The sequence below is a fragment of the Lissotriton vulgaris genome, chromosome 7, assembly GCF_964263255.1.
Source record: "Lissotriton vulgaris chromosome 7, aLisVul1.2, whole genome shotgun sequence".
Classification (NCBI taxonomy): Eukaryota; Metazoa; Chordata; class Amphibia; order Caudata; family Salamandridae; genus Lissotriton; species Lissotriton vulgaris.
Window position 1 is genome coordinate 1,031,485,845 of NC_141695.1, and position 16,242 is coordinate 1,031,502,086.

The 16,242-nt window shown below is 51.6% G+C and overlaps 1 protein-coding gene across 3 annotated transcripts in view; it reads left to right on the forward strand.

The window, feature by feature from the left end:
• ANKHD1 (ankyrin repeat and KH domain containing 1) overlaps positions 1-16,242 on the forward strand; it is a 1,478,908-nt gene that overhangs the window by 1,019,030 nt on the left and 443,636 nt on the right. For all 3 annotated transcript variants that reach the window (XM_086931463.1, XM_086931465.1, XM_086931464.1), the window contains exon 27: positions 12,114-12,251. In XM_086931463.1, the coding sequence (XP_086787589.1) occupies positions 12,114-12,251 (138 nt within the window). The remainder of the gene's footprint in view (positions 1-12,113; positions 12,252-16,242) is intronic.

Sequence of the window (16,242 nt, forward strand, 5' to 3'; positions counted from 1 at the left end):
ACAGCCATCCCTGCTCAAACTGCTAAAGGGGAGAGCTTGTGAACACTTAGTGACCAGTAGAGGCTGAAATGCAGACATCACAGGATTCCCTGGCACGCTCAGGTGCAAACTGTAAGGAGCTAAATCGTCTCTCAGCAGCTCTGGTAAAAGGACCTGGCACCGCCACCAGTAAGGTATCCTACAGGCCACCTCAAGCACCCCCTTCCACCAATACTGTAACCAAAGGCTCCACCCTTTCCATCATTACTGTAAGTCCAAAGGCTACTTACCCCAGATCCCCCATTCCATCATTGATGTAACCCCAGAGCCACCCTTCAATCATTGATAGAACCCCAGAGCCCCCCCTTCCATCATTGATGTAACCCCAGAGCCCCCCTTCCATCATCAATGTAACTCCAGAGCCCCCCCCTTCCATCATCAGTGTAACCCCAGAGCCCCCCTTCCATCATCAATGTAACCCCAGAGCCCCCCTTCAATTATTGATGAAGCCCCAGAGCCCCCTTCCATTATGATGAAGCCCCAGAGCCCCCTTCCATTATGATGTAGCCCCAGAGCCCCCTTCCATTATGATGTAGCCCCAGAGCCCCCCTTCCATCATTGATGTAACCCCAGAGCCCCCTTCCATCATTGATGTAACCCCAGAGCTACCTCTCTACAACCCTCACTCTACCACTCTACCGCCCTCACTCTACCGCCCTTACTCTACCGCCCTTACTCTACCGCCCTTACTCTACCGCCCTTACTCTACCACTCTCACTCTACCACTCTACTGCCCTCACACCCTTACTCTACCGCCCTCACGCTCCCCCTCTACCACCCTCACTCTACCGCCCTCTACCACCCTCACTCTACCACTCTACCGCACTCACTCACTCTATCGCCCTCCCTCTATCTATCGCCCACCCTCCCTCTATCTATCGCCCACCCTCCCTCTATCTATCGCCCACCCTCCCTCTATCTATCGCCCACCCTCCCTCGATCTATAGCCCTCCCTCACTCTATTGCCCTCCCTCACTCTATCTATCGCCCTCCCTCTATCTATCTATCGCCCTCCCTCTATCGCCCTCCCTCTATCTATCTATTGCCCTCCCTCTATCTATCGCCCTCCCTCTATCTATCTATCGCCCTCCCTCTATCTATCGCCCTCCCTCTATCTATCTATCGCCCTCCCTCTATCTATCTATCGCCCTCCCTCTATCTATCTATCGCCCTCCCTCTATCTATCTATCGCCCTCCCTCTATCTATCTATCGCCCTCCCTCTATCTATCTATCGCCCTCCCTCTATCTATCTATCGCCCTCCCTCTATCTATCTATCGCCCTCCCTCTATCTATCTATCGCCCTCCCTCTATCTATCTATCGCCCTCCCTCTATCTATCTATCGCCCTCCCTCTATCTATCGCCCTCCCTCTATCTATCTATCGCCCTCCCTCTATCTATCTATTGCCCTCCCTCTATCTATCGCCCTCCCTCTATCTATCGCCCTCCCTCCCTCTATCTATCGCCCTCCCTCCCTCTATCTATCACCCTCCCTCCCTCTATCTATCGCCCTCCCTCCCTCTATCTATCGCCCTCCCTCCCTCTATCTATCGCCCTCCCTCTATCTATCGCCCTCCCTCTATCTATCGCCCTCCCTCTATCTATCGCCCTCCCTCTATCTATCGCCCTCCCTCTATCTATCGCCCTCCCTCTATCTATCGCCCTCCCTCTATCTATCGCCCACCCTCTATCTATCGCCCTCCCTCTATCTATCTATCGCCCTCCCTCTATCTATCTATTGCCCTCCCTCTATCTATCGCCCTCCCTCTATCTATCGCCCTCCCTCCCTCTATCTATCGCCCTCCCTCCCTCTATCTATCGCCCTCCCTCCCTCTATCTATCGCCCTCCCTCCCTCTATCTATCGCCCTCCCTCCCTCTATCTATCGCCCTCCCTCCCTCTATCTATCGCCCTCCCTCTATCTATCGCCCACCCTCCCTCTATCTATAGCCCTCCCTCCCTCTATCTATCGCCCTCCCTCCCTCTATCTATCGCCCTCCCTCTATCTATCGCCCTCCCTCTATCTATCGCCCTCCCTCTATCTATCGCCCTCCCTCTATCTATCGCCCTCCCTCTATCTATCGCCCTCCCTCTATCTATCGCCCTCCCTCTATCTATCGCCCTCCCTCTATCTATCGCCCACCCTCTATCTATCGCCCTCCCTCTATCTATCTATCGCCCTCCCTCTATCTATCTATTGCCCTCCCTCTATCTATCGCCCTCCCTCTATCTATCGCCCTCCCTCCCTCTATCTATCGCCCTCCCTCCCTCTATCTATCGCCCTCCCTCCCTCTATCTATCGCCCTCCCTCCCTCTATCTATCGCCCTCCCTCCCTCTATCTATCGCCCTCCCTCCCTCTATCTATCGCCCTCCCTCCCTCTATCTATCGCCCACCCTCCCTCTATCTATAGCCCTCCCTCACTCTATCTATAGCCCTCCCTCACTCTATCTATCGCCCTCCCTCACTCTATCTATCGCCCTCCCTCACTCTATCTATCGCCCTCCCTCACTCTATCTATCGCCCTCCCTCTATCTATCGCCCTCCCTCTATCTATCGCCCTCCCTCTATCTATCGCCCTCCCTCTATCTATCGCCCTCCGTCTATCGCCCTCCCTCCCTCTATCTATCGCCCTCCCTCCCTCTATCTATCGCCCTCCCTCCCTCTATCTATCGCCCTCCCTCCCTCTATCTATCGCCCTCCCTCCCTCTATCTATCGCCCTCCCTCCCTCTATCTATCGCCCTCCCTCCCTCTATCTATCGCCCTCCCTCCCTCTATCTATAGCCCTCCCTCACTCTATCTATAGCCCTCCCTCACTCTATCTATCGCCCTCCCTCTATCTATCGCCCTCCCTCTATCTATCGCCCTCCCTCTATCTATCGCCCTCCCTCTATCTATCGCCCTCCCTCTATCTATCGCCCTCCCTCTATCTATCGCCCTCCCTCTATCTATCGCCCTCCCTCTATCTATCGCCCTCCCTCTATCTATCGCCCTCCCTCTATCTATCGCCCTCCCTCTATCTATCGCCCTCCCTCTATCTATCGCCCTCCCTCTATCTATCGCCCTCCCTCTATCTATCGCCCTCCCTCTATCTATCACCCTCCCTCTATCTATCGCCTCCCTCTATCTATCGCCCTCCCTCTATCTATCGCCCTCCCTCTATCTATCGCCCTCCCTCTATCGCCCTCCCTCTATCGCCCTCCCTCTATCGCCCTCCCTCTATCGCCCTCCCTCTATCGCCCTCCCTCTATCGCCCTCCCTCTATCGCCCTCCCTCTATCGCCCTCCCTCTATCGCCCTCCCTCTATCGCCCTCCCTCTATCGCCCTCCCTCCCTCCCTCTATCGCCCTCCCTCCCTCCCTCTATCGCCCTCCCTCCCTCCCTCTATCGCCCTCCCTCCCTCTATCTATCGCCCTCCCTCCCTCTATCTATCGCCCTCCCTCCCTCTATCTATCGCCCTCCCTCCCTCTATCTATCGCCCTCCTTCCCTCTATCTATCGCCCTCCCTCCCTCTATCGCCCACCCTCCCTCTATCTATAGCCCTCCCTCCCTCTATCTATCGCCCTCCCTCTATCTATCGCCCACCCTCCCTCTATCTATAGCCCTCCCTCCCTCTATCTATAGCCCTCCCTCCCTCTATCTATAGCCCTCCCTCGCTCTATCGCCCACCCTCCCTCTATCTATCGCCCTCCCTCCCTCTATCTATCGCCCTCCCTCCCTCTATCTATCGCCCTCCCTCCCTCTATCTATCGCCCTCCCTCCCTCTATCTATCGCCCTCCCTCCCTCTATCTATCGCCCTCCCTCCCTCTATCTATCGCCCTCCCTCCCTCTATCTATCGCCCTCCCTCCCTCTATCTATCGCCCTCCCTCTATCTATCGCCCTCCCTCTATCTATCGCCCTCCCTCTATCTATCGCCCTCCCTCTATCTATCGCCCTCCCTCTATCTATCGCCCTCCCTCTATCTATCGCCCTCCCTCTATCTATCGCCCTCCCTCTATCTATCGCCCTCCCTCTATCTATCGCCCTCCCTCCCTCCCTCTATCGCCCTCCCTCCCTCTATCTATCGCCCTCCCTCCCTCTATCTATCGCCCTCCCTCCCTCTATCTATCGCCCTCCCTCCCTCTATCTATCGCCCTCCCTCCCTCTATCTATCGCCCTCCCTCCCTCTATCTATCGCCCTCCCTCTATCGCCCACCCTCCCTCTATCTATAGCCCTCCCTCTATCTATCGCCCACCCTCCCTCTATCTATAGCCCTCCCTCCCTCTATCTATAGCCCTCCCTCTATCTATCGCCCACCCTCCCTCTATCGCCCTCCCTCCCTCTATCTATCGCCCTCCCTCCCTCTATCTATCGCCCTCCCTCCCTCTATCTATCGCCCTCCCTCCCTCTATCTATCGCCCTCCCTCCCTCTATCTATCGCCCTCCCTCCCTCTATCGCCCTCCCTCTATCTATCGCCCTCCCTCTATCTATCGCCCTCCCTCTATCTATCGCCCTCCCTCTATCTATCGCCCTCCCTCTATCTATCGCCCTCCCTCTATCTATCGCCCACCCTCTATCTATCGCCCACCCTCCCTCTATCTATAGCCCTCCCTCCCTCTATCTATAGCCCTCCCTCACTCTATCTATAGCCCTCCCTCTATCTATCTATCGCCCTCCCTCTATCTATCTATCGCCCTCCCTCTATCTATCGCCCTCCCTCTATCTATCGCCCTCCCTCTATCTATCGCCCTCCCTCTATCTATCGCCCTCCCTCTATCTATCGCCCTCCCTCTATCTATCGCCCTCCCTCTATCTATCGCCCACCCTCCCTCTATCTATAGCCCTCCCTCTATCTATCGCCCACCCTCCCTCTATCTATAGCCCTCCCTCCCTCTATCTATAGCCCTCCCTCCCTCTATCTATAGCCCTCCCTCTATCTATCGCCCACCCTCGCTCTATCTATCGCCCTCCCTCCCTCTATCTATCGCCCTCCCTCCCTCTATCTATCGCCCTCCCTCCCTCTATCTATCGCCCTCCCTCCCTCTATCGCCCTCCCTCCCTCTATCGCCCTCCCTCTATCTATCGCCCTCCCTCTATCTATCGCCCTCCCTCTATCTATCGCCCTCCCTCTATCTATCGCCCTCCCTCTATCTATCGCCCTCCCTCTATCTATCGCCCTCCCTCTATCTATCGCCCACCCTCTATCTATCGCCCACCCTCCCTCTATCTATAGCCCTCCCTCCCTCTATCTATAGCCCTCCCTCACTCTATCTATAGCCCTCCCTCACTCTATCTATAGCCCTCCCTCTATCTATCTATCGCCCTCCCTCTATCTATCTATCGCCCTCCCTCTATCTATCGCCCTCCCTCTATCTATCGCCCTCCCTCTATCTATCGCCCTCCCTCTATCTATCGCCCTCCCTCTATCTATCGCCCTCCCTCTATCGCCCTCCCTCTATCGCCCTCCCTCTATCTATCGCCCTCTATCTATCGCCCTCCCTCTATCGCCCTCCCTCCTTCTATCGCCCTCCCTCCCTCTCTTCCACCAACCTCCTTCTCTAACTCCCTGTTCTCTTCTCTTCTCCTGTGCTGATCTGCTGCTCTCTTCCACCCGCCTCCTTTTTAACTCCCTGTTCTCTTCTCCTATGCTGATCTGCTGCTCTCTTCCACCCGCCTCCTTCTTTAACTCCATGTTCTCTTCTGCTGTGCTGTTATGCTGCTCTCTTCCACCCACCTCCTTCTCCATCTCCCTTTTCTCTAATCTTCTCCCGAGCTGATCTGCTGCTCTCATCCACCCCACCTCCTTCTTTAACTCCCTGGTCTCTTCTCTTCTCTTCTCCTGTGCTGAACTGCTGTTCTCTTCCACCGCCTCCTTCTTTAACTCCCTGTTATCTTCTCCTGTGCTGATCTGCTGCTCTCGTCCACCCCAACTCCTTCTTTAACTCTCTGTTCACTTCTCTTCTCCTGTGCTGATCTGGTGTCCTCTTTCACCCCGCCTCCTTCTCTAACTCCCTGTTCTCTTCTCCTGTGCTAATATGTTGTTCTCTTCCACCTGCTTCCTTCCTTAACTCCATGTTCTCTTCACCTGTGCTGATCTGCTGCCCTTTCCACCCGCCTCCTTCCTTACCTCCCTGTTCTCTTCTCCTGTGCTGATCTGCTGCTCTCTTCCTCCCGCCTCCTTCTTTAACTCCATGTTCTCTTCACCTGTGCTGATCTCTTCCACCCGCCTCCTTCTTTAACTGTTTTTTTTCTCCTGTGCTGATCTGCTGTTCCTTTCCACCACCTCAGTCTCTAATTCCCTGTTCTCTTCTCCCATGCTGATCTGCTGTTCTCTTCCTCCCGCCTCATTCTCTAAATCCCAGTTCTCTTCTGTGATGATCTTTCTGCTATCTTCCATCCACCTCCTTCTCTAACTCCCTGTTCTCTTCTCCTGTGCTGATCTGCTGCTCTCTTCCACACCACCTCCTTCTTTAACTTCATGTTCTCTTCACCTGTGCTGATCTGCTGCTCTCTTCAACCACGCCTCCTTCTTTAACTCTGTTCTTTTCTCCTGTGCTGATCTGCTGTTCTCTTCTACCCACCTCCTTCTTTAACTCCCTGTTCTCTTCTCCTGTGCTGATCTGCTCTTAGCTTCCACCCGCCTCATTCTCTAACTCCTTGTTGCCTTCTCCTGTGATGATCTTTTTGCTCACTTCCATCCGCCTCCTTCTCTAACTCCCTTTTCTCTTCTCCGGTGCTGCTCTGCTGTTCTCTTTCACCCTGCCTTCTTCTCTAACTCCCTGTTCTCTTCTCCTGTACTGATCTGCTGTTCTTTTCCCCCACCTCCTTCTGTGACTGTCGATTCTCTTCTCCTGTGCCGATATGCTGTTCTCTTCCACCCTGCCTCCTTCTTTAACTCCCTGTTCTCTTCTCATGTGCTGATCTGCTGCTCTCATCCACCCACCTCCTTCTTTAACTACATGTTCTCTTCTCTCGTGCTGATCTGCTGTTCTCTTCCACCCCACCTCCTTCTCTACCTCCCTGTTCTCTTCTCCCGTGCTGTTCTGCTGCTCTTTTCCACACCACCTCCTTCTTTAACTCCCTGTTCTCTTCTGCTCTGCTAATCTGCTGCTCTCTTCCACCTCACCTCCTTCTCTAACTTCCTGTTCTCTTCTCTTGTGCTGATCTGTTGCTCTCTTCCACCCCGCCTCCTTCTTTAACTTCCTGTTAACTTCTGCTTATCTGCTGCTCTCTTCCACCCACCTCTATCTATCTAACGCCCTCACTCTATTTATCTATCTATCTTTTGCCCTCCCTCTAGCTATCTATCGCCCTCAGTATGTCTGTCTATCGCACCATCACAGCATCACTCAGGGGCACCACAAGATCAATCTGTACAACTATTCAACAACAACTGGTTCAAATATGTTCTCTCAATGTTTCAAGCTTTATTACAAATGTCACAAAAAGATGTTAATATTTCACTTCTGTTCTTGGATTTTCGCCACAATAAAACACACTGAACATAATCTTCACAAACGTTATTTACTAAAGTTTAAGCTATTGCCATTATAAATTACAATAACTTTTATTTAAGTATTAATTACTTAAAAAAATTAAAAACCATCGTAATTTGTAATATCAATACATCTAAGTCGCGTAAATACAAAACATGTTGCATTACAAATGCATATGCAAAGCTTAAAAGTATTGGCTTTGTAAATGACAAAGCTATTAATTTCACTATTTTAAAAACCAACCGATAAATAAAAAATGTCATTTACAAGACCAATACCTCAAACTTTCCTAATGCGAGACCTATTGCATTGCAAATGCATGTTTTTTTTTTTACAAATGAAGTACTGCCTGCACTCCAAGTTATTCCAACATTTCACATTTTTAGGTCTCGCCTATTCTATCCCGATGGAATAGGCGAGATTATAGTAAGCGGTTCAAAAAGTCTACCAAACTGCGGATCATGTACAGTTCTTGTGAGGCAGGTGCTTGCACATCACCAGCCACATCCCACACCATGCCTCTGCATCAGCCTTCAAAGGAAGCCGCTCGCACACAACCATTTGTCTGAGCCTCTGCATCAGACTTCAAAGGAATGTGCTCCTGCTCCCCCGCCCCCCGCCAGAGCAATGTCGAGAGCTTGTTTTCAGAAGGGTTTCACCTAACAAAGGAGAGGTCGGGGGAAGGGTTACAGACCTGTGAGCTGCTGGAAGCGAACAGCATCAAGCAAGCCAGTTTGGGCCTCGTGTTCACTCATCTCATTTTGTTGGCAGTTCCAGTTGGCGTGGTCATTATTACCCGTCACACACAGCTCATAACATCTACACCGATTTAAAAGGCATCCCGTCCCGCACGCACGCACTCATTCCCGGGCTTTTTTTTTTTTTACAATTAACTTGTTTGTCTAAGAGGCTTACACGCATATTTTCGACCCTTCCCTGCAGCTCAACACACAATCTGCCCCTGCTCCACAGCCTCTTGTCCCTCCGCCACACACTACTGCACGCCTCACACTGCTGCACGCCTCACACTGCTGCACGCCTCACACTGCTGCACGCCTCACACACTGCTGCACGCCTCACTCACTGCTGCACGCCTCACTCACTGCTGCACGCCTCACTCACTGCTGCACGCCTCACACACTGCTGCACGCCTCACACACTGCTGCACGCCTCACACACTGCTGCACGCCTCGCACACTGCTGCATGATGCACATTGCTGCACGCCACACACTGCTGCACGCCACACACTGCTGCACGCCACACACTGCTGCATGCTGCACACTGCTGCACAACACACTGCTGCACACCTCACACTGCTGAACGTCACACAACACCACCACATCACTCTGGGACACCACCACATCACTCAGCCCAACCACACCTTCACTCAGCACCACAACAGCATCACTCAGCACCACAACAGCACTGTCCTTGCTTACTATCAACAAGCATTGCCATAGCCAATAGGACTCACATTAGGAAAGTGTAGGCTATTGGCTTTGTGAATAACAATGCGATTAATTTATATATTTTCAAAGCCAACACATAAAAAAAATTGTCATTTACAATACCAATAGCTCACACTTTCCTAATGCGAGACCTATTGCATTGCAAATGCTTGTTTTTCATGGGTACTCCTACCATTATTTATTTTGATGGTGTGCAGTGGGATGATCTTTTGGGAGCATGTCTTCTGGTATGTGGGATGGTGTAGTATTTCCTCCCACTTTTGAGATTGTGTTGTCTCCCACTCTTTTGTGGTTATGAGATTGTGCAGTAATACCACCCACTGCGGACTTTGTGGGGTGATGCAGTAATATCACCCACATTTGATTTTACCTTTTTGTTGATTTGTGGTTGAAGGTGATGTGTTATTAAAATTCATTCCACCCTCACTATGGGTTTGGGTGAAGGTCAGTGTAGATGTTGTATGATTTGTGTGGAGTAGTAGTCCACACTTTCCAGCCTTATTATGGGTAATGGTGAAGGGCAGAGAGGAAGCCACATTTTTAGAGTTTGGGTGTGTTATTATTACTTGTGATTGCACTCCTTAGGTGAAGGGCAGTGTTGATGCTTTATGCTTGTTGTGGAGTGGTGTTCCACACTTTCCACCCTTACTGTGGGTGAAGAGCAGTCTAGATTCTGTATGTTTGGTGTGGAGTCGTTTTCCACACGTACTAAGTCCTCACTGGTTCCCTACCGCGCCCTGTATTCGGTGCCCTACGTACCACTTTTGTGTTATCCTGACCAGCTGGCATGTGTGTAGTATCAGGGTTTTGGATTGTGGCGTGGTAGTGTTTTGTTTGTTTGTTTGTTTGAAAGGGAGATGATGAGAGTGAGTGTATTCTGGAGGGTGTATTTATTCTTATCATTATTGTTCTTATTTTGCTAGTATTATGTAATGCCATGTTGTGCTAATTGCTTTCAATGTGTTCCATCCTTTTGTATGCACTTTTGCTATTAGTGTTACGACGTGTGTAAAATATCTTCCACCTTGTAATTTTATGCATTCTTATTAATTCTCACTGTTGCATTGTAAACATGCATTCAAGAGTTCCTTCGTTATGTTGTGTAAAGAAAGGAGATGTGTTATACCTGTTACTCAGCCAGTGTGACTGTGGTGGTGGAATGTTGGTGGGTGAGAGAGAGTCAGTTGGAGGATGGACTGAGCAGCATTAAGGCTGCTCCTGGTGGGGCTCTTGTTAACATCTTTCCTAATAAACCTACTTAACTAATCTACCTTGGATCTGGGCCTGCTTTCATTTACAACACTTACCTCATCAGATACTTGGGAATCATCCTAGACAAGAAGTTTGACATGACAGCCCAGGTAAATGTGCTGACCACCACCTGTTTCAACATCCTGAGGATTCTGTGAAAAATCTTCAAGTGGCACTGGAGAATACCAGGTCACTCAGGCCTTGATAACCAGGAGACTTGACTATGACAATGCACTCGCTGCAGGAATCGCCAAACCTCTCCTGAATAGGCTTCAAACCATCCAAAACGCCGTCGCAAGACATCCTTAACCGCTCTCGCATCACTCCACACATCAAGGAGCTTCAATTGTACTTAGTAGTTCAAACTGCTCACACACACATACAAAGCATTACAGAACACAGACCCCGCCTACCTCAACATGTAAACCCCAAATAAATTCCTAGGGCACCTCCGCTTAGGACTCATTACCATAGGTACCCCGCATACACAAAAACAGAGCCAACTGTTGCTCTTTCTCGTACACCTCCCCCAAAACATTGAATCACCTCCCACATCACATCAGAGCCTCCTCTACGCTTCTTGAGTTTGACAAGAAGCAGATGTCTGGCTCTTCTAATAATTTCACCTGAGAAGCACCTGGATACCCCAACTGGTGATTAGCATGCTATAAAAATGGACATAACAAAAATCAGCGCTAAACGATATGAAAAGATGCTTAAAAAGTTAGAATCATTTTCCTTCTGAAGGGTTCTCTATCTAACCATAGATTCCTCACTGACATGTATAATTACCTGTTCTGTGAACTGGACTCTTTTTACATTTTATTCATGTTTAAAAACAATAGTGGTCGTGTTTCAGAAGGGTAGATTCTGGTACATCGGAGATTAAATGTCATTCACACCGCACAACGAGATACCGCCGGGATCCCTTACAACCGGTCTGCACATTTGAGAACACATCACGAAACAAAGTCACCGAACACCAGTCATAGCCGGCCCATTTGGATAGACTCTAAACCAGAACTAAAAGACGCCGGGAACCTTTTTGCAGCCGGTTTACCCGTACGTAAAAAAGAAAGGGTATAGGACATTTAATCTCCGATGTACCAGAATCTACCCTTCTGAAACACGACCACTATTGTTTTTAAACATGAATAAAATCTCAAAGTAAGGACGCGCTTTCCAACCTATACTGCTCAAAAATTACTACCACAGATCTGTTGTGCCTTTTGGAATTACTACTCGCTGACCCTATTCACCAATATATATCATTAGCGGTCACTTCTTGTTTAATTAGAAATACGATGGTACAGTCCTGAGGAAGACACACCTGTGTCGAAACGCGTAGACAGGAAACCATCTTTTATTGAATCATGATATGTATTTGATGAATATTTGAACTTATACATATGTCATAATGCTAAAACATTTTTATCATGCATATATATGAATGTATTCGTTTTTTATAAATGAATAATTTTTTATGTACTAATTAAAATGTATCAAATGTGTAAACTCCTGTTTTGATTGCTTTTTATTGTTTTGTTTGGCAAATGCCAATATTCATGTGCTAGTGTTGTTTATATTTTTGCCTGAGTATTATATTCACATAAAAGGAGCTGAAGTGGTAGCCTTCTCCTCCGAAAAGTGTACGTAAGTGGCATACTGCTTTGCAAATTGTCTCGTATATGTATTGTTATTGTTACAGGTTCTTATGGATTGCAACCTATGTACAAGTCTTCATGTTTAGAGCCCTTGTTTGGTTGAGTGTGTACGAATGTTGCATTTTATGGTCTTTTTCTAGTGACCAAGGGCTCTTTCACAAAGTTAAGAAAGTTTAGATGCTAGATTCAGTTTCTACTTCTTTAATTTACAGATTTGAAAATGATTTGCCTCTGAATTCACTATCGTCTAGTCACAAATCTCTGCCACTAGCAACAAATGGAAAGCTTTATCTTACCAGTCCTAAAAGAGGGCAAAAAAGAGAAGAAGGATGGAAAGAAGTTGTTAGAAGGTAAGGTGGCTTCTCTACATATGCTTTCCTTACATTGCACCTCATGATTATCTTTTAATGGATGTGTCTTCCCACTGATTAATCACCTGAGACATTTGACATTTTTTTTTCCTTGGTGTCAGACTGGATTCAGGGGTCATCTTCAGTGCTCATTCCCAGAGCCTTGTGGTGATGCTGTGATTGACTGCCAGACTGTTACTGTGAAATTGCAAACATCATTGCTAGAAATGGCACAGCATCTCTATAAATATGCAGTCTTTTTGAGATTGCTGGTACTTTTGTTTATCTGAAAGAAACAGGATTAGTATTCGATTCCTTACCTTAGAATATCCCCAGGCGTCAGACTGGATCCGGAAAATTTTGAGTAGCAGTACCCTGCGCGTCGGTTGGCGTTGTCTGCGGCTCTGCGTCTGTCGTCGGCGTTGTTGGCGCCAGGATGACGTCGGCGGAGTACTTAGGCGCCGCCCTCGCGCACTGACGTCAGTTCTTCTTTTTTCCACGCCAGCAAACGCAGGTCCGGAGAAAGTGGTACCCTTTAGTCAATTTTTGACTAAACTTTTTGGATCTTTTTGATCTGTTTTTCGAGTCGAATGACTCCGACAGTGACGGTAGGGATGCCCGGGTTTAAACCCTGCGTCAACTGCAACCGACTGATGTCGGTTACCGACCCCCATCGCCGGTGTCTGCATTGCCTGGGGCCCGACCACAAGGACAAGTCGTGCCCCAACTGCCGGGCCTTGACGTCGAAGGCTAGGCGGGAGCGGTCCCGCGAGCGCCTCGAGCTCCAGCAGTCGAACCCGTGCTGTTCGAGGTCCCGGTTCGGAAGGAGGTCGAGGGACCGGTCACGGTCACGGGGCGAGAGTCATCATTGCTCTGGGAGTCGACACCATTCCTCGGGCTCCAAGTCCTCAGGTAAGAGGGACAAAGTCGAAGAGGCGACAGCGCTCTTCTGACTCCCTCCGACGCTCGCAGGACGTGGCCGGGCGTTTGGGTGACACCACCCACGCAGCTCCGCCGGAGCCACAGGCGTCGCAGCCTGCTCCATACCCGCCGGTCCCTGGGCAGAACGTGACGCCGGAGGAGATCAAGGCTATGAGGTCGCTCACTCCTCAGTCTGGTTCCACGGCGCCTTCGGGCCAAGGGGCCCAGACTGGGCCCCCAAGCGGGCAGGGTGCTTCGGCGCCATCGGCGACTACGGTCCCGACGCCGCAGCGTCCCTCTGGATCCGGTTCCTGGTCGTCGCCGGTCGACCTTACGACCTCACTGGCGCCGGCCCCCAGGGTGTCGCCCCTGACGCCGTCCCCGGACGTCGTCGTCCCTGGTCCTACCCACGATTCAGGTCCGGTGCCATAGTGGCCTCTTGGGCCGTTATACCCACTCTGTGGGACATGGTCGCGGCCGTGCTGCTACAATGTCCGGAGGAGGCCCGGACTAAACTCGCCCAAGGCCTTGCGGCACAGTATTCCTTCCGGTGTGGACTGGATACAACGGACTCGCTAGGTAGAGCGATGGCAACGACGGTGGCGATTCGTCGCCACGCCTGGCTGAGGTCTGCCAACTTTTCGGCTGATGTCCAAAAAACCCTTATGGATATGCTGTTTGATGGCTGTCGCCTCTTTGGCGACAAGGCAGACCGTGCGCTTGAGCGCTTTAAGGACCCCAGGGCTTCGGCCAAGTCCTTGGGCCTGTCGGCCCCGCTCTAGCAACCTGCTGCCTTTCGCTCCTTTCGTGGCCAAGGAAGGGGCGCCCCCACACGTCCTGCCAGCCACCGGCCGCAGACTAACATCCAGCGCGGCGGCGGACGTGGTAACCGCCGTGGCGGTGCCCGGGGACAACGGCGAGACCAGTTCACATCCACCCCCGCAGCATCCACCTCAAAGCCTTCCTAGTCCGAGCTTTCAGGCCCACATGACGCCAGTGGGTGGCAGGGTTCGCCATCACCTCCTTCACTGGGGCAACATCACTTCGGACAGGTGGGTGCTGCAAATCATCCGAAGGAGGTACTCCCTCCCCTTCGAGGCGACCCCTCCAGCCATGCCACAGCAGTACCACCGCGTGTCGGGTGATCACTTGAATCTTCTGCGAGAGGAGGTTATGGCCCTCTTGGCCAAGGGGGCCATCGAGCGCGTTCCTTGGCCAGAAGTACTACTTTCTGGTTCCCAAGAGGGGCAAAGGGGGCCTACGCCCTGTCTTGGACCTGCGTTTAGTCAACGGCTTCCTCCGGAAGGAGACGTTCAAGATGCTGACTTTGGCTCAGGTCTTAGCTGCCCTGGACCCGGGAGACTGGATGGTAGCGTTAGACTTCCAGGACGATTATTTTCACATCCCCGTCCTGCCGGCCCACCGGCGTTAACTGCGGTTCACGGTAGGCCACGAGCACTTTCAGTTTACCGTGCTCCCCTTCGACCTTACCAGCGCCCACAGGTGTTCACGAAAGTGATGGCGGTGGTCGCAGCTCATTTGCGCAGGTTAGGGGTTTCAGTCTTCCCCTACCTCGACGACTGGTGGTTGAAGGCGGGCTGGCCCCAGACAGTCGTCAGTCACAGCCAGACTACGGCCGACCTCCTGCACCTGCTGGGGTTCTCAATCAATGTGCCGAATTCACACATGTGTCCCTCTCAGAAGCTCCTCTTCATTGGAGCGGTTCTAGACTCAGCGCAGTTTCGGGTTTATCCTCCTTGGGATATTCAGGCTCTGATTCCGATCTTTCAGCCGTTATCATGAGTCTCGGTCAGGTTGATGCTGCGGCTTCGGGGGCTGATGGCCTCCTGCATCCTTCTGGTGCATCACGCCAGGTGGCGGATGTGGACTCTGCAGTGGGACCTGAAGTTTCCGTGGGTCCAGCATCAGGGCAACTTGTCTGACCATGTCTTGATCTCGGAGGGCACTGCAAGACGGTTGCAGTGGTGGCTCATGGACCCCGATTGGGTCAGCGGCAGATCCCTCTCTCTACCCCAACCGGAGCACGTAGTTGTGACGGACGTGTCCCTCCAGGGCTGGGGGGGCCACATGGGAGAGGCGGAGATCAGAGGCCTCTGGCCTCTGGTCTCCGGCGGAGTCCCGGCTCCACATCAACCTTCTGGAGTTGCGGGCGATCCGACTTGCACTGAAGGCATTACTCCCCTCTGTCCGTGGAGTGTAGTGCAGGTGTTTACGGACAACACCACCGCCATGTGGTACGGCAACAAACGGGGGGGGGGGGGTTGTGGACCCTATGACAGGAGGCTCTGCGCCTCTGGCAGTGGCTGGAACATCAGGGCGTGACCCTGGTGGTTCAACACCTGGCAGGTTCCCTGAACGCCAGGATGGACGAACTCAGCCGTCGGTGCATGATGCATCACGAATGGCGCCTGAACTCTGACGTGGCGCAAGGCCTCTTTCAGCAGTGGGGAGAGCCTTGGTTAGATCTATTCGCCACAGAGGACAACATCAGTTCTGCGTGTTGGAATTTCCAAGGCCGCCCTCGCTCGAAGACGTTTTCTTGCGAGTGGAGCTGCGGTCTGCTGTACGCCTTTCCGCCTATACCACTTCTGCCCAGAGTGCTGAAGAAGATCAGACTCTACCGGGCCCAAGTTATCCTTGTGGCTCCAGACTGGGCACGAAGATACTGGTATCCCGAGCTACTCGGCATGTCTGTCGATCCCCCTATTCGTCTGCCTCTTCAGGAGGACCTTCTGTCGCAGCAGAAGGGGACGTCCTCCACCCGAACCTGTCCAGTCTCCACTTACATGCGTGGAGATTGAGCGGCAGCAGTTGAGGCCATGTGACTTGCCTCCTGAAGTCTGTAATGTGATTCTGGCAGCCAGGCTTCCCTCCACAAAATCGGTATACGTCTGCAGGTGGATCAAATTTGTGGCATGATGCACAGCAAAGGCTGTGGATCCCCTTTCTGCCCCTCTTTCAGGGGTTCTCCTCTTTCTTCTTTCTCTTGCCCAGCAGGGTTCTGCTCTGGGCACTATCAAGGGCTACCTCGCTGCTATTTCCGCCTTCT